Genomic DNA, 24,349 nt, shown 5'->3' on the forward strand with positions numbered 1-24,349 from the left:
CGCGAACGAACTAGCTAGTTAAAGATTCAATAAGACGGACTGCCTCAAACTTCCGAAATGTGTCTTTATCGTTTGTGAATAGTTGTTTGAACGACGTAACAATAAGGTTTTAGAGTTTTTGAAACGCAAGTTTGCAAGCTAGGCGAACTTATTTAACGACAGAAAGCGTATTTATGCTAGCGTTAGCTTGCTAATCCAGTAAGAAGGAGCACGAAGAGCTATCAAAGCAAACAAATTCACATTTTCCAAGATGAGCGAACAGCTGAAATTCATCGTTGAACAACTTAACAAGGAGCCATTTAAGAAGAACTTCAACCTCATCACGTTTGACACACTGGAACCGATGCAGCTGCTTCAGATTTTAAATGATGTTCTGGCTGAAATCGACCCAAAGGTGAGCGAATAGTTCCAGTCACCTCAGTTTAAACACTTGTATCTGTGCTAACACTGATGATGTGTGATGTCTTACTACGGTGGTGTTCATGAATTATTCTGTTATAGGTAACTATTCTCTCCTGTTCTTGTTTTCAGCAAACTATAGACATCCGTGAAGAAATGCCTGAGCAAACTGTAAAGAGGATGTGTGTTCTGCTAGGGATGCTGAAATATAAACCTCCTGGCAATCTCTCTGATGTGTAAGTGTCTGCATCTAGTTTAATCTCAAACACTCCCAATCTTGTTCAGTCAAACACTTAGTTGTAGTCTTGAAATGTGTATGCTTTCCTTATTCTGTTTTTCTGACTTAAATCTTTATTAAAGATCCATAACAGTAAACGATGCCCACAGCATAGAGAGGGATACATTCACTTCAGTGCCAGCCACATGTGTAAAATATAGCTCTAGTGGATGAACAAGGAGTTTTAAAGTCAAAGATGTTGTATTAAAGTTTATGTTCTGTTTGTTTAACTGTTGTTTAATAAATTGCTATTAAGCAAAATTGGACAGACTTTAAATGGCTATTTTAATACTCAGTTCTTATCGTGTTGAGGCTGGTGATTTTCCCTTGGTGAATGATAAAACCATTGCATTTTCTGACATTTCCAAAAGACATTACAAAAAACTGTACTGGTGCCTCACAGCTCGAAGTTCCTGGGTTCAAATCTTAAGCTGGGGCTTTTTTTGATGGCATGTTCTCCCTGTGTCTTCATGGGTTCCCTCCAGGTGCTATGACATGCTGAGCTTAATTGATGATTGTAAATTGGTCATGGGTATGAGAGTTAGCATGCATGGTTGTCTGTCTTTGTCTCTTTCTCTCTGTGTTGACCCTGTGATGAACTGGTACTTGTTCAGGGTGTAACCTGCCTTTCGCTCTGTCAGCTTGGATAGACTCCAGCCCCCCTGCAAACCTACACAGGATAAAGTGGATATAGAAAATGGTAAAATGGATCTGAGTAATCTAAATCAAACAGTACACACTCACTCCAACACTTCTGACATTAGTTTAACTGCTTCCTTTTAACCTTAAGTGTTATGAAGAAACTTTTTCCAAGAGAATTAATTCCGTGTCCATTGTTTGGTGGATATGTGATCAGTCATCTGCATGTTTAGTCACCAATGATCTGCAGTTTCTATATGCTCTCCTTTTTTTCACATCTTGCAGGAGCAGCTTCAGACAGGGTCTGGTGACTGGCAGCAAACCTGTGATCCACCCAATCCTTTACTGGCTGCTGCAGAGGGTTGCTGAGCTGAAGAAAAGGGCCTACCTAGCTCGTTTTCTGGTTAAGCTTGAGGTGCCAGCAGAGTTCCTGCAGGATGACGTCATCAATGACACCTATCACCAGGTTTGTTACTATATTAAAGGTACAGTCGGCAAATAATTTTCTAGTTTTTGGAGCTGCTAAAAGGCAGAAGTAAATATGTTGTGTGTTAACAGTATGAAGAGCTGGTGGAAGGATTTAAGACGTATCATAAGGAATGTGAGCAGCTCAGAACTTCAGGCTTCTCCACCTCTGAAATCAGGAGGGTAAGAAAATAGACAGTAATTCTTTACAGTCAATTTTTGTTGAAAGTTTTTCATGCTAAGCTTTGCACGTATAAAAAGGTCATAAACTGGCATAAATTAGTTTTTCTCTGTTATAACTAATGTTTTGACAATAAATTAATAATATATGGCCATCTTCTTAAACTTAGTTGATATAATGCACTGAAGTAATACCTCTTTTCTGCAATTATAGGACATTAGTGCCATGGAGGAAGAGAAGGACCAACTAATCAAACGTGTGGAGAGGCTGAAGAAGAGGGTAAGGCAGACTGTTCCACTAGGCCTCATTGCTCCTGTAATGCTTGGAAGGCTTTAGGATTCACTGAGGAATGAAAACATGACCCTAGACATATATTATCAGCTTCTCTAATGGGCCTGACAGGAATCTGACGGGCTGCAAGGCTCTCTTAGAAAAGCTGAGAAGTAATGAGGTGTTGATTTAATGGGTCTTACTTACAGGCCCTGTCAAAAGGTGAAACCTGACTCTGACAGAGGTGCTCAGTTATTTCTGCTGATCATATGATAGCTTGCCATCAGACATAATTATCATTTTAACCTCTTGTTCCACTAGGTGGAGTCAGTGTCCAACCACCAGCGGATGCTGGAGCAGGCCAGGCAGCTGCGAGTGGAGAAGGAGCGAGAGGAGTCATTGACTCACCAGAAACAGGAACAGAAGAATCAGGTAAGTGCTAATAATAATTGTGGTTTATATAATTATAATCGGTCAGATTTATATAGTGCTTTTCCAGACACTCAAAGACACTTTACACTGTCAATTAATCATTCACACACATTCATTCCAGTGGCGATAGTTGCGCTTGTAGTGTTCTTACCGGGACACGAACCAGCAACCTTCTAGATGCTAGGCGACGGTGCTAACCACCGATCCACCTTGCAACCCCCTTTTGAAAACAGAGAAGAAAAAATAACATTAAACATCTTAGGAGTTTTAACATTTTTTTTCTCAGTTTGTGGACTTACCATCAATGCCTTTTCAACTCAACCTGTCTTTCTGTTTCTTTCAGTTCTCATATCTCGTTTGACATAGTTACAAAAACAGAGACATTTCCAATGTTTTGCAAATTAGCCAACTTAACACCTTTAGGACAAAAAGAGTAATCTGAAGCTGTCACCTTTGACTCTGTACATACTTGATAGGTGCTGTTCACTGTGAAGTTCCTGAAATGTTTTTATCTGAAAGAATGACATTTTAATCTGGAAAACAGGAAGATGAACCAGTATGAAAGCAGTTGTTAGGTGTGGCCCTTGTGTTTAATATTGTTAATTTCCCCCATTGCCTGTAGAAGTAACTGTTTTTGTGTGTTCAGCTGTTCCAGGCAGAGCAGAGATTGCTGAGATCGCAGCAGCAGTTGAAGGATATGCGACAGACAGCGACAGATGCCAATCCAGAGAGTGAGTACTCCTGTCCTGCTGCTGCCTCTGCAGGACACAGCTGGATGGGACATTCAAGGGCACAGCAGAGTGTGAGGGGGTCTAACAGCTAATAGGCTTTCATCTGTTGAGACCCTCTAATTATACTGATCTTTGATGTGCTATAATAGAGCTCATCTGATGTTGAAATTGTCTCCTTTTGTTCTCATCTGGTATTGGCCTCCTCGGCCCAAGGCGAGATTTACACATTTGCAGTTTCTAAAATGACCTGTGCAATGCAGACAGAGGTGGAGCTGCACAGTTAATGTCACTTATCACAATTGCTGTATGTATATGTCCAAAAAAAATCAGGAATGCTAAATGGGGTAGCTGTTGTTTGGCATAAGTACTTGTCTTCAACAACATCATGTTGAAAAACTGATCTGTTCCTCAGTATTTCCAGTACCTTTGTATACGTTTGTGGTTTTCTGCTTAATCCAAGTAATCAGAGCCACTGAATGCCTTAAAGGGTTTCAAACCCATTAGGCCCAAAATGCTTAATGAAAAGCTCTGTCTCTGTCAGGCCTGATGAAGAGACTTGAAGAAGAGATCAAAATCAACTCCTACATGGTTTCCGAGAAACTCCCCAAAGAGCTGGAGGGCATGAGGCGTATGGTGCAGTACCTGCAGAAAGTGGCATTGGAGCCTGCAATGGGCCAGTCTGATCTCCAGGAGCTGGAGGACAAGGTCAGGGCCAGGATGTCGTTTCAGGCTTTCACACCTTCAGACAATGCAAGATTCTGATGTGGTAATCTCCAAGTGTTCTTTAATGTACCTTGTCACAGATTAAAGAGGCTGATTCTCAGATAAACCAGCTGATTGAGAAGAGGATGATGAGAAATGACCCCATGGATGACAACCTGACACTGTACAGGCAACAGGTGCTGACCTCATTCAATTTCTTTGATGTCTTTCATCTTTTTGTCTGCTATGTCTTTCATGAATTAAGCCCTGTGGGTGCTGACTGTGATGTTAAAGGTGCTGTGTGCAGTTTTCTTGTGGGTTTTGATAGTTGTTCTTTATTCTATTCACTGTATTTTTCCTCTTAGCTACAGGAACTATTAAATATCTGCTCTAGACAGTGTGTGTGATCTACATCATGGCTTTTTAGGGGAGCTCACATATTCACTTTTTCATGGTCCCAAACAACAGATGCAACATTTGTGAAACACATGATTAATTTCTAGTTGTCAGTAACCAGTGCTACCATTTGGTAGAACACACCCCTGACTCTGGTTGCTCCTTATAGTTAACCCTATTCAGGACTTTCGGAGTCCAGTGGACCCCAAGAAAGACCTTCTACCTATGGCAACATGAAAATCCTGAATAGGGTTAATAATGGTGGATAATGGTAGTCAATGCAGCATAACAATGGTGAATAATTGATTGAATAATGAACAATGGTGCGTCAGTGCACACACAGAGTGGGAAAGCTTGTTCTTCTGGTGTTTTGTTTTACAGCAGTTGGAATTTACGAAATGGAGAGATGCAGGGGTGCATGGAGAGAGCAGCAGGAACTTCAGAGATCCACATATTCTAAAGGACGCAACAGTGTAGAATTACATCAGAGCCAAGGCAGGAGGGGATTATTTTCATTGCAAAAAACAAAATATGTAACTTTGATACACAGAGATGAATTTTTAGGGATTTAATCAATGCCAGGAGATGGACTTTAAAGTGAATTCGGGATGAATCACAGTCATGCATAAATGATACATCAAACATAACCTAATTTTATACACAATCCATGATAATATTTTAGAGACCCAAATCTTGGGAGCTAACATCTAATGAAGAGGAACCAAACTCAGCCTGTTTACACAGTAGTGTGTACCCTGCCTTGAGACATGTTTTAATATTTACAACATTTTTCCATAAAAAAGTTGAGTAGTCTAGTTGTGTTTAAAAAATACCGTCTACTCCATCTTCATCATTTAATAATCCTTTAAAGGCCCTTTAAAATCATTTCTTTTTAAAAGGTTATTCAGGTAATTACTAGATAATAATTACTTTATATGTATAGCACTTTTGAGTTTACAAAGTGCTTTGACAGACAAAGTAAAAGCAGAATATCCAGAAGGAAAAAATAACAACAGGAATCTAGGTGGTAATACCAAACAAAGCAAAGCAAGATTAAGATAAAGTTTAAACACGAAGAAAAACTATGTAAATATACAAAATGCAGAATGTTGATTATAAATAAGACATCAGAATCAGAAACACTTTATTGATCCCCAACGGGCAATTGCTTGAACTATTATTGTCAGAAGTGGGATTCAAACCCACGCCTCCAGGGAAGATTGCGACCTGAACCTGAAATAGAACAGTAAAGCAATAAAAAAAACCTTAACAAGCAATTAAAAGATGACTTCACTTAAGAGCAAGTCTATAAAAATTGGATTCCAGAGTTTAAATAGTCACATATTCTGCGAGCCTTGTTTCTTCAGGCTGGTTGATCCAAAGCTGAGTGGCCCTGATGGTCACATTTGGATTTAAAGCCTTGACTTTGGAAGAGCCAGAAGGGCCCCACCTGAGGCTAAGGCCTGAGGCTAAGCCAAAGACTGCGAGCTGGCTCTATGGGGAAAACATTTCTGGCATGTAGCTTGGGGCCAGACCAAGACATGCTTTTAAAATGAGTAAAATTTTAAAATCAATTTTGCAACAAACAGACAACCAATGGCGAAGGCTGTTATAAATGAGACAGGACATGAACACAACATATCTCCTGGGAAGTCTTTTGTCTGTGTATGTGTTCATGTCTAACGCCTAAAGTAGTTGTGATGTCACAAACCACATATTGTTCTGCAAAGTGAAGCTTAGACATCTGAGCAGTAACAGTTATAAGGTACCACATATTGGGGGACTTTCAGGCTTCATTGTAATGCAAAGCTTTGTGATTGGTTGATATTTTGTACACATTTCCTGTCCAAATTACTAACCTCATTGCTCACTTAGATTCAGTCTCACGTGATAGGTTAAAAGTCATGCAACAAAAACAGTTTTCTCGTGTTTGTGTATCTAATGTAACATGACTCTTCTAGGCCTCCATCATCATTCGCAGGAAAGAGTCAAAGGCGGAGGAGCTTCAGGAAGCGAGGGAGGAGCTGGCGGCAGCAGAGAGGGAGCTAAGGCAGAGGAGCAGCCAGGCACAAGGCTCGGACGGGGAGGAGGTCATCCGTGGTGATGAGGTACATTGTTGGTGTTGATGCTCACTCAGGCTGAAAGATTTGGGGACAATATCAAATTGTAATTTGACACATATTGTCATTTGATTTGCAGTATAGTTTTTCTGCAGTCACACTTTAGTTCAACATTCACTGTGTTGTAGATACAAAACGTGATGAAGCATTACCACTTGGGACACCATCAAAAGTGGCGCTGTCACACGAGGAGAATGGCATAATGTACATCCTGAACTGCAGTTTGATAATTACATTGTTTCAAATCACGATTTTGATTGTAAATTGATTAACTTTTCAGCTGTAGTTCTCACAGTCACAACATAAGGCTGTCCCTGCATATCAATAGGAATGCACAATTTTTGTTTTTTATCAATAATGTTATGTTAAAATTGCTGATTCTGATATATGTACAAAATTTCCACCTAATTGCAGGTGTCCTGTAGTGGAATTGGCCTATATTTATTATGATGGTCCGGTGACAGGTAGAGACAATAAAGAAAAAGCTTTCCAAATGTACGAACACTTTTAGCTGATACTGATAAAAATGAGCTGATACTGATAATGATGCTGAATTCATCGTGCATCTGTAATCCATATCAGCCATGTCTGAATTTCTTTGCAGCAGGGGTGACCTTATTAATTCAGACATTGAAAAAAAGTACCTCTAGCAGCAAGAACATCCATCCATCCATTATCTATACACCGCTTAATCCTCACTAGGGTCGCAGGGGACTGGAGCCTATCCCAGCTGACTTTGGGCGAAGGCAGGGGACACCCTGGACAGGTCACCAGCCTATCACAGGGCTACACTTAGAGACAGACAACCAAGCACACTCACATTCATACCTACAGAAAATTTAGAATCACCAATTAACCATAACATGTTTCTGGACTTGTGGGAGGAAGCCAGAGAACCCGGAGAGAACCCACGCTGCACGGGGAGAACATGCAAACTCCATGTAGAAAGATCCCAGGTGTCCTCACCAGGACGCGAACTGGCGACCTTCTTGCTGCGAGGCAACAGTACTACCAACTCTGCCACCTTGCAGTCCGCAGCAAGAACAGACAAAGACATTTCCTACGTGATTCTCTCCTTTGTGTTCAAGCAAACAGCCAACATCACCTTGCAGAAATTCCAGCTTTATCTAAGTACACACTTTAAGATTTGCAAACCGCACAAAACACAAGTGGCTATTTCTGTTCTTATCCAAACACAGACAGGCTCGCTGTCTAATGTTACTTATCCCTTTTCCCTACTCTCCCTCACATTCCCATGCAGAGCCATAAATAGAACACAAAAGAGAGAATATCCAGAACAAGGAACTGCACTGGACAAACTTCCTGAAAGTTGGCCTTTTCTCTAATCTTTAGTGTAATCAATCTCCTAATTCAAGTCAGCTGGACATATTAAACAGTCTTAGGGCATGTAAACTTTTGTCTTTATTTATATCCCGTGACAAGGATGTACTCCCCCCTTGCAGACACATGGTCTTCTCTAAGCTATCACTTTGACGAGTAGAACTGAGCTCAAGAGGGAGAAAAACTGAACCATAATGTTGCTTATGATGGCTCTGAGCAGTCATTTCTCCTCCAGCCTACGCATACAGTGAGCTTGAAGTTACAGGCTGACTATAAACAGTTCTGTATTAGCTTAGAGATGCTGATGAATGGGGGTTGTGCTGTGACCATATGAACTGTGCGGACTAGAATTTTTATAGCCTGGTGTTTGACGCATGTTTTATCTGTGAGGTGGGAGCTGGGATTTCTGCTGAGGCCAAAGAGTCACACTGCTATCTCCCTGCTCTCCTCTGTGTCCTTTGCCTTTGAGGCTGCCGACAATCCCCATGGAAGGTGCATGTGCTTTTTTGTTCCAGTGGTGTTGTTCTGTTGCTGACCCTCACCACTGACCTTCCTGTGTTGGTTCAAAAGAAGCAAGAGAATCTCTATCACAAACATTTACTATGCTTACTGTAGCAGTTTTCCATCACTATATTATTGACAAAATAATTTGAAACATTGGGGTAATTACTTTAAACAAGTTACACCAATTTACACAAGAAAGTATAAAGTTTTGTAACATTTACATTCCATTTTACACTCCAGATGTGGGTTATTGCGTAACACAAACCTGAGAGAAAGTGATTTTTACAGCAGAACCAAAACAAATACTTTCATTGTTTCTGGTAAATGATAGAGGAAGTGAAACATCAGTGGAAAAAAAATGTGAATGTTTACAGAAATTACATGTTTATTGTCATCAGGAAGAGAAAATCATTTGAGCCATGCAGCTGTGGAGAAGTGATCTTAGTGACAACAGGAAATCATATGAGATGCAATGAAAAATGTAGTTTAGTTTTTTTTAAGTGCGAGTGAAACCACAGAAGCTCGCATGTATTTCAGCTAATATCCAAGTTTTGCATCAGTTATGCCTGTATATTACAATGAATGTGACTGACATATCTTTAAGTTAACTAAAATTACGAGAGGGAGTTGTTTGTAGAGACAAAGAGGCCCTTGAGCCTAAACATGAATGAAGTTAATGGAAAATGTTTTGTCAAACACAGCTTATCAGACTCCTCCATAGTTTCGGGCCATCAGCCACGGTGGAGATGATCACTTTATCAGAGGTATTTTCCATTCTGACGATTATGTGTCATCACATGCCACCCACCAACTGCAGGGTCTCTGTGAGTGGGATGACTGCATCTGCTCGTCATTGGTTGGCCAGTAACATGAGACCTTTTATCAACCAGACTCATCACACTGGTTAAATTTAGTCTTACTTCAGTAACAAATCTGAATAACATGATTTTTTGTCCTGATATAATGTTTTAGATCTAAAATGTAATTAGCTAAATTTCATTTGTACTTTCCTACTGTTTGTCCCGCATGTAGTTACTTGGAGGATCTTCTGCACCCGTCATGTTTCTCCTGACTTTTGTAAATGTTCTGCATGTCTAAAACGTGTTTCGACTAATCTGCCGTCCAGTTTAACAGCAGTTGTTTTGGGGACACAGTGTCGGGAACACTATGCAGTATGATTCTGCTGTGCTAATTCCTCTCTCAGCCTCGTCTGCCCTTGATGTCCCAAAATACACAAAGAATAAATGTACAAGCACAATCACACACACACACACACACACACCCACACTCACTCACTCACCCACACCAACACACATCAGGCTTCATGGATCCCCAAAGGACACGAAGCACATTCTATGATTTCTGGGGCTGTTCTCCCGTGTCCATGTTCATTTATAGCTGCTCTTCATTGTGGAGGAGTTTCAATGTGTCCCAGCAGACAGTTAGGGTGGGGAGTGACTTAACATCCACTTAAAGCAGTTATTCTGTCAGATGAAGCTGTTTGCTGTACATAGCTGGCTGTGAATCTGAAAGGATCGGGTGACTGTTTCAGATCATGGCATGACTGCCGCTACTGCTGTTCTCTAATCCCTTCCCTCCCCTGGCTCTACCCATTGTCTTCTCTTTTGGCCTTTCATAGTATCTCAGCTGTGCTGGACACCATGCTGTCAAATATAAACTGTATTTTGCCTCTTGCATTGCATTTTCCAAACCAGCTTTTATAGTTTCTTTCTCATAGCAGCTAGAATCTCTATCACTGTTCAAAATATGCCCACTTCTCTTTAGTCAATATATTTATATTCAAAAAGCACCAGATAACTACATACATGTGAAAGGAGTTGCTTGTAATGACGAGCTGACAACTCTGCTGAGTGTTTCAGTGTCTTTCAACGTCTTGTTTCTGTGTCCAAACTCACTTTAGGCTGCGGTTTTTAGCCAGAAAACCTCTAAAAGCCAACTGTACACTGCCTGTGCTGCACAAAATGTTTGACAAATTTAGCAACACACCAGCAAACATAATTGAGCAACAGCTTTAAAGTCAGAAATTTGTCTTGTGTATTGGCAGAGACCAAACCAGAGCTAAATAGAGTATAAATATTGGATTTACATTTATTAAATGGTCACAGGTCTCCGATTAAATGGTAATGTGGCTCCACATCTGCTGGGAGCTGGTTGTGTAAACAGCCATGTGTTTGTATGAATCTAAAAGGTGGTAAATGCTTACAACTTTTTTTTACCTTGTTAACATGTCTATGTGGTGTTTTTTATATGCTGGAAGACACATCATGAGTAAAATAAACAGTCACTGCTGTGGCTGAGCATTTCCATCTTGAAACCTAAGTGTTTAATATGTAACAAATTGTCTTAAAATGAATCAAATGCTCTTTTAATTCAAACGTAATGTTAAATTCTGTTTCTTTGTTCTCCAAAGCTGAAACGTTTGCTGGTGAAACTGCGCAGCAAGGGAACAGTGTACAAGAAGAAACGTCAAGAAATTGCTGAGCTGAAAGCAGAATATGGAGTCCTGCAGCGGACAGAGGAGATTCTCAGGCAGAGACACGAGACTGTGCAACAGAAACTGGTAACTTATCAAACTTCTGTTTTAATATTTAATCTAAACTGAACTCACAGATGACTACAGCACGAGCAATATCAGTGTTTTCTTTTTTTCTTTCTTTTGTCATTGCCAGTTGACTTTTTACTACCGCGTCGCCTTGCCATTATTTGCTTGATGAGTGGAATTCAATAAGCTGTAAAGGAGCTCTAGGGTAGTGTTCTTTCAGGGATCCTCTGTACTCATCATTTTAAATGTTGCCATGTTGCTACCTGGACCGCCAATTGCCCTTACTGCCCTCTTTGCCCTGAAGTATTCTAGCTATATCCGCTCCAGTCCTCTCTCTGAGCTGATGCTGCCCTTCCAAATGTGCAGTTTTCACTTGATCTCCCCATTCACGCAGTTTGTGTTAACAGTGAAGCGGTAGAAGCTTCCTGGAAATGGCTTCACACCTCTGTGCGGTCTCAGCACCTGACTTGTTGATAGGCTGTCTGACGCAGGCTGAGCTGCTATTTCTGATATGTGCATCTGCTGCTCCTACTCTGTCTGCATCCCACGTTAACGCATTTGAAGGTTTCTTTCTGATCACATGTCTACCAGGCAGTGTGTCCTCTTTTTGCATATATGAGCCTGATTTTTCCAGTTGGATACATCTTTTTCCTTGGGACAGTGTAAAATAACAGTTGTCTTTGAAGTGAAATCTGCTGTTCTCCCCATAGTTTGAACTATATTGTAAAATTTTCAACATTTGCAGTTTAAACAGCTTTTAGAGAGTTTTCATACTCCAGCAACATGTGCAGCAAAATATTATTCCAGGTGTTGAAGAAATTTTACCCATGGTCCTCATGCGAAGTTTGCTGTAGTGGGTGTTTATTAGTATTTGGTGTACGGTGGGCTCACCAACACAGAGCATGAGTCTGTGAAGGTAAACCGACCCAGAACAATATTCAATGACAGGAGGTAAGAGAACAATGAACAAAAGATGGTGGAATCAGGGGTCTGGTGACCAACCTATGTAGTTGTTAATCAATGACAGGAGGTAAGAGAACACATGACAAAAGGTGATGGAATCAAAGGGTCTGGTGACCATCAAAAGAAAAGAGAATGTCTTTCTTCATCACAGGGAATGCTTCAATTATGACTATTTATCAATAGTCATGTACATCTGAGATGTCTCTGTATTGATTTATTCCAAGTGCACAAGCATACTGAGAATAATTTTAGGTGTTCCTTCTTTTGAGGACATTTTTGACCGTCTGTGTTGTGTTTTTAAAGCAAACTGTGGAAGCTGAGAAGGGCATCTCTGGCTACAGTAACACTCAGGAGGAACTGGAGAGAGTGTCGGCCATCAAGAGCGAGCTGGATGAGAAAAAAGGCCGCACTCTGGATGACATGTCTGAAATGGTAAGTATACCGAGGGGCCTTGGGGCGAATTCACACAAGAACAAGTATTATTTTGTACTCATTTGGCTGGCATTGTGGGCATCATAGTTACTTTAAATGAATGGTTCTAATAAATCATTTAGCAGTTTAGTGAGAAAGCGTATTAGCAGCACCGAGAATTCAATGATGACATTAGAAATTAGATTTTGTCTCTTTGAAAAAAACATTTTTACAAATATGGCTTTAACAGTTGCCATGTGATTAGCGATTAAAACTCCAGTGAAATGGCAGTTTTGATTTTAGTTAATATAGTTATAGGCTGTAGTGAGTCAGTGAACTGTCTAAAAGCCACTACATAGTTGTGGTGATACTGCACTGCCTATGTACTTGTACTTTCACTAAGTTTGGCTAAATAGAGCTTCCCTTAGTAACTGTATAGGTCTCTGTTTGATTAGCATCATCTTAATCTATTAGTGGTACTTAAAGCCTTGTCGTTGCTGGAGGCCTGTTCACAGGGGACACTTTGATATGACACGTCAGCGAAAGCACTGGTATTACATAAGCAGACTGAATTCCATTTAGCTGCTTCACTATTTTGATACTGTACGTGTTGGCATACTGTCAAACCTTTTCATTAAACACATTTTGACTTTTAGTTATTAATTTCATTATGGCTTTATTCCATTAAGTGTCCCAGTAAGCCATGTCAGTGGACCAGCATTCACAAAAACAGGATCCCTCCTATGTGCAATGCAGACTCTGCAGCTGTAAAAAAAAAAAAAAGGTTGTGGTTGATTGGTCAAAGAATCCAGCTGCTCTTACACTGGGCTATCTAAGTATTGGTTGTCACATTGAGAATGGTTTTTCATGCTTTCCCTACTGTCCACTGTGTTTATTAACATGAAACCCAATCATTTTGGCTGGACTGTATGAAAATAATTATCAAATTTACACAAGATAGACATAGTGTTTGTTTTCCTGAAGGGCCAGAAAGTGCACCAGAAGGAATTGTGGGGATGCATTATCTCCTTTCCTTTTGCAAGGGATGGTCCAGTGTATCCTATGCTGAAGGAGATAAGAAAAGAGGCACTGAAGCACCTTTCCTTGGTGTTTAGAGAATCTGACCAGCTCTTATCATGGCTGCCACTTACTTGCAGGTTATTTCACTCAGTGTGGAACCTTTTGGAGCAAAAAGGCTATAAGACCATGACTACAACCTATTCAACCACAACTTAGCTCACAGCTTCCACCTTATTTATCACCCTATCCTCCTTTTGTCAAGACCCAAAGGAAAACAGTTGACTCAGGCATGCTCTAAGCTATCGTGAGTTTGTTGATCAGTTTGGCAGGCTGGACATTTGGCAAACTGCCTAGTGATGGCGTCAAACATCACTGGATCCAACCTGAAAGTACACAGTTATACTGGAACTTGGAAACTGCATTGCAATGCCTTAACGCTAAAACCTGTAATATTTTAATCAATACTTAATTGTGTGTTATTTACCCTGGCTGCAGCCGCTCTCCGTACTCTGCAGAGAATTGTTGATCAGATTTGTCAGCTTGCACCTGTCTGGTTGATAATGTTGCCTAACTTCATCATCTCAATAAACCATTAGTCTCTGTCACATTACCTGCTGTTTCTGCTGAAGATTCAGACTGTATATGAAGTTGCAATTTTCAGTTTTAAATATAGTTTCCTGTCAGTTTACATTGTGATTACTGTAAGATTTGTTTTCAGTTTTAAAGCAATGTATGCTGTTGGCTTGGTTTTACAGGTGAAGAAGTTAAACTCAATGATAGTGGAGAAGAAGTCGGCTTTAGCACCAATTATAAAAGAACTGAGATCACTGAGACAGCGGTGTCAGGTGAGCATTGACCGCATTAACACCTCTACTTCAAATAATCCTCACACCGCATAAATTGCAATTATTTATGTTCTTCTCTTATCTAAAAACATCAAAATCTGCACCAAGTTAAACAACAAAAACAACCTGGTAGTTACCATAGTCACAGTTTTGAGCAATGGAATACTTATGAATATACTAATCTATGTGTATACACATCTATACATGTTCATACACACATAGCTTACCAAGTAGTATCTCAATACAGAATACTTGACCATATAAATGTAGTTACCCTTTACACTCATTCTGATATCACATTACACAAAAATACTAACAAAAAAAGAAAAAAAATGCACCTTCACACACAGATATTTGATTATTTCAAATCAAATTTTGTGTGTCTTGGAAGTAAATTCCATTCATACATAGCTTGGTTCACAACTATTCATTTGAGTTTGTTGTTTTTGTTGATGTAAATTTACCCCTGAAAGTACACAGTTATGCTGGAAGCTGAAAATTGCATTGCAAAGCCATAAAACCAAAATCTGTAATATAATAACAAATACTTACTGATGTGTTATTTAAACACATCAGTAAGTTTCCCTGAAAATACTCTACTTCGTCTGTCTATTTTTGGGTCTGTTTATTTTACAAAATAAACAGTTTTTGTGAAAGAGATATTTCTGAAAAATACGAGTAATGAATAGATTAAATTCTGTATCTGTCTTAAATGTAAAAACAAATGTTCCATGCGAACAACTAGGACTTAACTTGTATTATGTGTTATCATTGACAAGGTCTATTAAGGATAATTTACATAGTCTATAAATAAAATGCACGATGGGAAAGCCCCCCCACATCTCTGAACTAGAGCGGAGGATTAAATTTTCCTACACGTGTTCCCAGAATCGCTCGTCCATCTAACTGGGTAATGTCTGCTAATGAAGATCTGCAACAGGAAGACATAAATAGACTTTGTAAGAGCCTGATTGAAAGTTAAACTGCTTAAATGCCAGCTGTGACCTTACGTTGACATGAAATGGTGTTGTAAGTGCGACAAGAGTTTTGGAAATCTTGTATTTCGTGTGTTTGTCTCAATTCTCATGCTGCATACTGTACAGTAATGGATTTGTCTGTCTGTTCTTTGCATGATACTTCATCATACCAGGAACTAAGTCAAGAGTACGAGGAAAAGAAGGTGCAATATGAAAGTTGTGCTGCTGGTTTGGAGAGCAACAGATCTAAACTGGAGCAGGTACAGTAATTTTTCTGCATTAGATTTAATATCAACAAGAATTTAGATGTACCGATAGGTGGCAAAGTAAAGGAAAAACCTGAGGCCATGACCCCTACAGTGAGGGGATGTTTTGTTGTGCGATTGCGGAGGCGTTTTCTGGCATTGGTTTGGGTCTAATCAGGACGAAGCGTTACTGTAAATCTATGCAACTTTCTATAATGATTTGATTGGTATGGACATGGTTTGAATTGTGAACTGTAGCCCTCATATTCACTAGATCTCAACCCATCTGAACAACTATGGGAGATTTTAGAATGAAGTATCACAGTTCTTTCCACCACCACCATCGTCTAAGCATCGAATGAGGGAAGATGGTTTGTGACAGTGGTCTTCATCCTTCCAGTAGAGATCCACATACTTTCGACTTGAAGTTGTTCTGGAGGTGCTTGGTGGCCCAACATCTCACTATCAAACTCCATGCCGTTTTTTCCTTCAAGTTCTCACCCATCTATATTTTTACATGTATATCTGGTGTTTTTTTGTATATGTTATGTCATTGCTACGGTAACATAATGTGTCCCTGTTCTCATTTTTCCCTCACAGGAGGTGAAAGCATTGAGGGAGGAGACGGCACAGAAGGAAAACCGATACCACTATATCAACTCCATGTCAGAGGCAAGTCTTTCATAAAGTGCAGCTGCTTAAAATAGAAGGAAAAAAAAGTGTCCGTTACCCTTTGATTATTATTAAAGAAAGAACACTTTTGAAGCACTACAAGCTGCCTCCCTCTGTCAGGTGGTCATGAGATCCACTGATCAGATAACAACCATCACTGTTCAACCTCAAGCCAATACTGCTTTCCAACCACTAATAAGAATAAACCAAATTATTAACTGCCAAAAGATGTTTATCTGGAATACATCAGACGAATCAAATGAAGTTCAAACTAAAAGTCACTGCTATTTGGCCTTAAACCATGAATATAAATTAGAAGATTATCTTTTACAAGGCAGAGACAGATGGTGGCCAAATGCAGACTCTGTGACTGTAGTTGAGCGACAGAGAAAAGATGAAACAAAAAGTCGTGGCTACAGAGGAAGCAGGAGTGGTTAGTCAATACATGTCAGGTGAGGTAGAGACAGAGATACACTTCCTTTTAGATGTGACAATATATACAATAATATTAGAGTGCAATGCTCCAAGAACGTTGATTAGTTAACTCCAAACCTCATAGATCTAGATGGCAGCAAAAAGCAACACATTCCAGGGGACACGCAGCTGTACGAACTGATAGACACATAATTAAATCAATAAATAATTGTCTTGATCTGACCTATTATACATATGAAACAGACATGCGGGCGAAACATGTGCTTGCTGTTGTTGTTGTTCTTTTTATCTACTTATTTCATTTTACTTAATGGGTTACTTAACTTTATTTTATTTTCTCATCTTATTTTTGAATTCTGCCATCCTTGATGCTTTGGCAATGTTGTTCACTTGACATTCACAATAAGGGCACGCTGACCTAAAAAAGAAATCGAAACATTTCAGCTGTTAACCACAGTGGGTTTAGTACTCATTTTTATCGTTTTTTTTTCAAGCCAAATTAAATAAAATTAGAAGTTATACTTTGAACTCAAAACAGTAACTTGCTCCCCACAGGGGTGTTTGCAGGAGTGAATAAAATGTCACCGCATTTTGCAAGTGACCTGCCCCCACAAATGCCTGCTGTGAGAATAAACTCGATCTCTGCATCTCTGTCCTCTGCAGATCATTGAGATGCAAATGCAGCGGGCGGCTGAGGAGATGAAGGCCTACGTGTCCTCTGATCCACAAGAAAGGAAGAAGGCCATCAGGTGAGCCTGCTGCGCCAGGCCAGCCAGCTGCTCACAAGATGAATGCCCTTTTTACCTCAGGAAGCTCCTGTTACAGCAGCGTCAGTTAATCGGCTGCCACTTTATTCTTTCATACAGCGCAGAGTTGTCAGAAACTCGTTACCACACCTCATGGAGTCAACATATGCTGATACACCACACCTTTATTTAAAAACACTGGGTGAGATCAACATGAGAAATGGCTGTGACTTGTATTTTTCTGCTTCTTTGTAGGGAAGTGTACATGAAGAACATTTCAGAACAGGAGTTACTCGGCAAGGTGAGAGAAGTGTGTCCAAGTGCTGAACTAGCAGATGCAATGGGTCAATACTTGGAAATTTTCCTTTAGTCTGTCAAGAACATGGTCTGAAGACAGACAGGTTAGCCAATGGAATTTACTGGAAGCTTACATAACTACAGCCATGAAGAGTGAGTAAAAGGTATTGACTAGACTCATTTTGCATAGACCTGGTATTTATAGATTTTTTTTTAACATACTTCTTCTAAATTGCAAACCAATAAGATAGATTCATAACAAAGCAGCTTCCAAGTAAATCCTGCTTTGACAGGACAAGCAAGAACACATTTAAATGTAAAAAACAAAAATGTAAAAAGCATGAGCAAGTTGATCAAAGAGTGTGGTAAATAATTCAAACATCTAGGTAACAGGCTCCGGCAGATTTCTCCCTTTCTGTCCATCCATTACCCACACCATCTTTATCCTGTGGAGGGTCGCAGGAGGCTGGAGCCTATCACAACTGACATTGGGTAAAAGGTGGGATACATCCTGTACAAGTCACAGGTTCATCACAGGGCTAGTCTGACTTACCAGATGGAGACTACGAGTATAAGCGTACAATTGGCTGTGCTTTTCTTTTACCTTCCCCTTCCACTAAGCGTTACCATTTTCAAAACCCCTTCAACCACACCTTTAAGGAGCAACTAACAACACTACAAAATTCATGAAGGTCTGAATTGTGCAGTAAAGCAGCCCTGCTGTTTTTCAGTGAATTAGCCATTTTAATGATAGTGCTCGCCTCCCTGCATGCAAGTGTTCCACTATAACAATTCCCCTGGCACTATTTTGAGGGGACATCATTGTTTAGCACCACCCAAGATAATTATGATTGGTTTAAAGAAATACAGATAAGGCAGAGGAGCATAATGATTAAGAGGTGTCTCCAGTGCTGACACAGTGTTGTGTAAAATGCTCTGACTATGTGAAATAAGGCTAACACCAAAAAACAGGAAACCATGCATGCTTACACCTATCGCCAATTTGTATAAAGTCAGTAATTGACCTAACACGCATATCTGTGGCCTGTAGAAAGAAGCGCAAACACCCAAAAAAACCCCACAGAGAAACAGGTCAGACATGCAAACTCCAGACTGAAAAACCCCAGTAACAGGTCTGATTGAATCAAATCCAATCAAGTTTATTGTCATTTTGCTGTACATACACAGCAGTACAGGCAAGATGAGAGAGCGTTTCTTCAGGATAATTCAACCAGCAAGTTTTTTTGGGACGCACGTCTGGGCTAAGACACTAAACGTTCACTGTCGCTGCCTCCTGAAGGGGTCACTGTGTCCATGTGTGCCGCTATTCGTTGAACATGGCGAACCTCTTCAGGTCCTGGTAGGTCTTCAGGGACACAAAGACACACAAGATGGTTTGACGATGGTGAAGCCGCACATGCTGCCCAGAGCTAGCTGTCTGTCTGTCCGCCCAGAATAATGTGGTCCCCTCCAGCTGTATGTCCGTCTGGGATGTTGTCATTGAGCCATGTTTCTGTTAAAGCAAATCACAGCTGCCATCACAATACTAGTAATATATATTTTCACTAATAATAGTGACAATACTCAGGTTTCTCCCTGATGATTGTTTGCCTTTTGTCGGACATGTATGATATTTTAACAGATCGACTATGTGTTGTGTGTTTTTTTCCCCCTCATCACTCTTTTCCTTTGTGGACTGCAGAAGTTACGTGAGGAGCAGAAGATGGTGAGGGAGAGCCACAGTGCCAACATGGACCAGATGAAGATGTGGCGTGACCTGGAGCAGCTGATGGAGTGCAAGAGGCAATGCTTTATAAAGGCTCAGAGCCAAGTGTCTATTGGGCAGGTCATCCAGGAGGGAGGGGAGGACAGGCTGGTGCTGTGAGGACACAATCAACAGCTGGTTTCCCACTCTACATTCACTACACCAAGTTAAACCAAATGTTCCACATCTTCCTGTCACGGGTCTAAATCTTTTTATTTACATTGTATGTAAAGTGTTACTAGGCACTACATAGAGTTCCTGTCATTGTTCATGGGTTTTATCTTTCCCTCCATCTTTTCTGTTACTCAGTTGTCGGTAGTTTACGTTGTGCAGAACCAGACCACTAATCTCTGGTGATGACACACTTTAAGATGCTTTGTGAATACAGAACTTAAAGAACACAGGACAAGGGTTTCCTCTTTCTCTGACTCCTGGGAGACTCTTTTGTGACATATCTTTAAGAATACACTTTCAATCAAAGTGTCCAAAGATAACAGTGTACAAAGTGGTGCACTTTGGGATGTGGCAGCAGTCAACTATTTTTGGTATCTCCAGTCACAACCTTGAAAAGGGATTGGGATTCCAATTTTGGAATTCACTGGGACCTCCACTGCTTTGGACAGTGAAGATAAAATGATCATCTTTTTCTGCTTGTTAAATCTGTTTAACCTTTGACATTTCAGATGTTTATCTTTACATATTTGGATTATCTAAACAGTTTTATTAAATATATTTCATGTTCATTTCGACTCCTGTTTCATTGTATTAGTGATCTTAAATGGAAAGACAATATCCATAAATTCCCAATTATGATAAAGATGTATTCACAAATTGCTTTTGTAAATGACACATACCTGCTGGACTCCACAAAATATAACTTATCTATAGAAATCAAGTGACAGATATGATGTTGATTGGCCGTCTTTGCTTTATTTAACTGGACTTCTGTGAAAAATGATGTAGCATTTACGTACAACATTCAGCCACTACATTAAACCACTTACCTAATGTTGTGCCGGTCCCACTAGTGCTGCCAAAACAGCTCTGACCAGCCAAGCCATAGATGCTGATGCTCTGGGTCCTGTGGGTTGTGGGTCAGGGTTATCTGTGTTTTGAGCTTCTGGTGCATCTTCATGTTCCTCGAGCTGTTCCTGAGTGGTTTTTTGCAGTGTTGCAGAGCACACTGACCTGGTGAGGGAGGTTGCTGCTGTCAGGGAATGGAGTTGCTATGGGGGTGTGTTTTGTATGGAGCAATGTTTAGGTGGGTGGTATGTGCCAGAGTAACGTCCATATGCAAGAAAGGACCCAGGATTTCCCAGCAGAACATTAACACTAACATTATAATCATTCCAACTCTCAGCAGTTTTAATGCTGTGGCTGATCGGTGTATATTATTATTTAAAACACTTCTAATGCATGAAGCGATTTAATTTTCCAACTTCTCTGCTTTCATTAATTATTTACCCATAAATCAATCTTAAACCTATTTGGGGTAGAATAAAATTTGATTACTTCTCTATCAAGTGACACTTCAGTCCACACAGGCTCTGTTTTGAGTGCCTCACGTTGTTCCCAACAAATGTCTTCGTGGATGTTTCAGGACCAAACCCTCCCTTCCACAGAAACTTAATCTGCTGTTGACAACCAATGTTAGTGGCTCTTGTGCCAAACGGATCAAGTGTGCATTGTAAAAGGCAGCTTGATGTCCAACAGGGCTGTGCCATGTTGTTATTGTCACAGCACCTTGTGGGCTTCTTGGGGCCTTATTAAGACATGCTAACAGATGATGCACGCCAGTCCTGTAAAACATCTGACAGTGATACCCTGTAAAGAACACCATGAACGCTGAAGGATTAACCTTTTGCCCTCACAACTTTACAGTAAATTGGCCTCACTACCATTATTTTGCAGATGTGTTTCATAAGTGATTTTGATTTCATATTTAGCAGGGTTTTTCTTGCATAAAGGAATTTTTGTGCCCCAAAAGACGTTTATTTTAGCCAGCACCAGAGAAAACTCACCAGCACTTCAATCACAGTAAGTGAGAATAAAAAAAATATACATGTACATTTGTTTATTTGTTTCTTTTTTTTTTTTTGATTTAGTCAAGCATGCCTGACATTTTTGTTTATCAGATAGTCAAAAATAACTGGGAAATACATGATTTCTATCAAATAAGGTAGCACAGACTCATTGATTTTGCTGTACGTGGAAGGATCACAAATAGTCACCCCCAAAGTTTTATTCTGAGCCTGGAAAAGTTTGATTTAGGCTGACTTTATTTAGCAGATCTGGCAAAAAAAGACAGTATCTTGAGTGTTTTTTTCTATCTTGTCATGCTGCTATGTTTTTGCTCCTGGCTGCTGTAAATTTGTTGTGTAACTATCTGAGAATAATCTGTTACCCATCTTTCTGTTCTGTACTCTGATCATGAGCTTATTCCTGTAAGAGAATCAGAGGGGCTACTGGTCAAGTGTAAGTGAGGCAGTGAAACACTGAAAAAGCAAGAGGCTTTAGTAATGTGACACCTGTAGTCTGAACTCTGAGCACAATGTATGGAGTTGTCATAATATATCATCAGTCTGAATATGCACATTTATCCTGTGCAGTGCTCTGTTTATTAAGTTTGCAACACCAGCATCGCAAAAATGTTTCTCTGTGAGAAAGCTTGGTTTTCTTGCAACTTTGATGAAACCCTGCGTGGGACATCCTTGAAACTAAGGGAGCCTAAGCTATGTGATACGTGGTTTTTAATAAAAACCTATTATGTGGTGGGAGCATGGGTGAAAATTTCAGGTGTACGTGTGGTTGAAACTTCCCCCTCAATATGTAGAACACAGATATTTATCTCTTCCAATAAAAACATAAAAGAAACAAAGGACTTTGATTTTTTTTTTAAAAAACAAGCATTATTTACTCCTAGATGCAACAATACTTTGAACAGAGCGGCTCTTTTTTCTACAGATTAGCGATCACAGATATGTTCTGCATGTGCAGAAATGTTTAAGCAGTCATGAGCAGAAATCTTGCTGGAAACAATGAGTGTATATAAAAGTAGAGTAATGGTAGCCACACCCTCAAATAAAACCTGCTTTATCGTCTGTTTGACTCAAAATGGGACCATCATTTTAAAAATAAACATCTTGTTGTATTGAAGGAGACTTGAAACTAGCAAATGAGACCACAAACTCATCAAGAAAAAGTTTTCTGAGGTAACAAATAACGTGAGAAGTAGGGTCATTTTTTTCAATGATGTCTATACAGTAGGACTGCAGGAGTCGCCCCCTGCAGGCTGTTAGAAAGAATTAGGCCACGTCCATCTCTTATAAGCAGTACATGACTGAAACACACCTGACTTATCAAAGAGTTTATGGATTACTTGAACTGAATAAATTCATCATTGATATGAAGAGTGGCAACATGCACGTTTAAACAGATTACTTCCCCAAACAAAAGAGGACAGAAGAGTAAATTAGGCCTACAATGTATATATGTGTTGACTCAGGACAAATAGTATAAAATAAAAAAGTTGATCTACAGGAGAATAAATGTTTAAAAGCAATACAGAATGTCTGACAGTCTTACTGCATTATAAATATGATATTTTGAATTTCTTTATGTTTTCCTTTACATAAATAAAGACATTTCCACCATATATAGGTACAGGAAACAGACAGAGCCAGACGTTTTTTTCATGGAGGTGGCCAGCCTGAGACTATTAGTCACACTAGAGTGGCACTGAAACTGATATTTCTTTTTTTTCTTTTTTTACTTGTTTATTTCCTCTAAGTGACATATTACTGCAGGCCAAATAGTCATTTTTGGGTCCCTTTAATCATTTGCTTACGCAGGTATTAATGCCAATATACAAAAAGGCCTCATATATAGAATAAATTCTTTTATGTAACTCTCAACTAAATTTTTTAAAAATGCAATGTTCCAAATTATGCATTGATAGCTGTATATTTTACAGTTGAAGTTACACTACGGTTAGGACATAATTTTAGTTCTATGAGGATGTGTGTAGCCCTTTGGTGGACATCACTGTTGGTTGTGTGTTTTGGCCATGGCTTCACCAGGCCATCTTGTGGCTCCACTCTGGGCAGAAAAGGCACATATTGGTGCATGAGAATTCACCAGAATGCAAGAGATGATGTGTTTGACACTCAGAACTCACTGGAGGAGGACATACAAACCACTAGTGTACCCCCACCCCCCACCCCAATGTTTAAACTAAATCTACTCTCATGGATGGGAGCAAAAATAATAGTAACACCACACTCACTATTTCCCAACACAAATAGTCACATAAAGCCAGTTGTGCTCAAGAGGACATTAATGTGGAAATTTTGCAGAAAGTAAATCCACAAAGAGCAAGAATCCATCAAGAGTTATTTATTACAATAAACAACATGTGCATACAGGACTGGTGCCTGCCAAAGACAAGAACCAAAGGTTTACAGCTTGATAGGTGAGTTTGTCTCCTAGCAGAGGGAAGGCGGTGGAGGTCAGTGTCTCTAGATGGCACACTAACAGGGCACTCCAAGGCCTCCCTAGGAACAGGTCTGTGGCCCTTGCAGGAGGCAAGATGAGGCCTCCAAAGCATCACAGTAAAGCTGATACCAGGTGGATGAGCGACAAACCTTCACATTGGAGAGCACACAGTTAAAATGTGACTTATAAAACATACTATCATACCCATTGCCCCCCCCCAACATTAATGCAAAGTGCTCCTGTCTCTCATGCAGGGGTCTGGGGGTCTGCCTGGGGTCTGCCTCTGAGCTACCCCTCTCATTTCCGGCTTCCTGTGTTTTTCACGGCTCTCTGGTCTGAACGCAGCTGACAGCGTTCGTCCAATGATGTGAGTCCACATGCAGCGCAGGAAGAGGGGCAGCAGAGAGGCGCTGATAAACCAGACTGTCAGCAGCGAGCACCGCCACTCGGAGCTGCACC

At 40.1% G+C, this 24,349-nt stretch overlaps 1 protein-coding gene across 1 annotated transcript; it reads left to right on the forward strand.

Moving 5' to 3' along the window:
* The first annotated feature begins 5 nt into the window (after positions 1-5).
* Positions 6-20,139, forward strand: ift81 (intraflagellar transport 81 homolog). The gene is made up of 18 exons (XM_008284152.1): positions 6-394; positions 532-635; positions 1,601-1,781; positions 1,874-1,963; positions 2,175-2,240; positions 2,553-2,663; positions 3,310-3,394; positions 3,936-4,099; positions 4,198-4,293; positions 6,454-6,600; positions 10,889-11,038; positions 12,287-12,415; positions 14,170-14,259; positions 15,410-15,496; positions 16,082-16,153; positions 17,252-17,337; positions 17,590-17,635; positions 19,334-20,139. The coding sequence occupies exons 1-18, from the start codon at positions 251-253 to the stop codon at positions 19,514-19,516; spliced, it is 2,031 nt and encodes a 676-aa protein (XP_008282374.1). The 5' UTR covers positions 6-250; the 3' UTR covers positions 19,517-20,139.
* Positions 20,140-24,349: the final 4,210 nt, after the last annotated feature.

Source organism: Stegastes partitus, unplaced genomic scaffold, assembly GCF_000690725.1.
Source record: "Stegastes partitus isolate 25-593 unplaced genomic scaffold, Stegastes_partitus-1.0.2 Scaffold349, whole genome shotgun sequence".
NCBI lineage: Eukaryota > Metazoa > Chordata > Actinopteri > Pomacentridae > Stegastes > Stegastes partitus.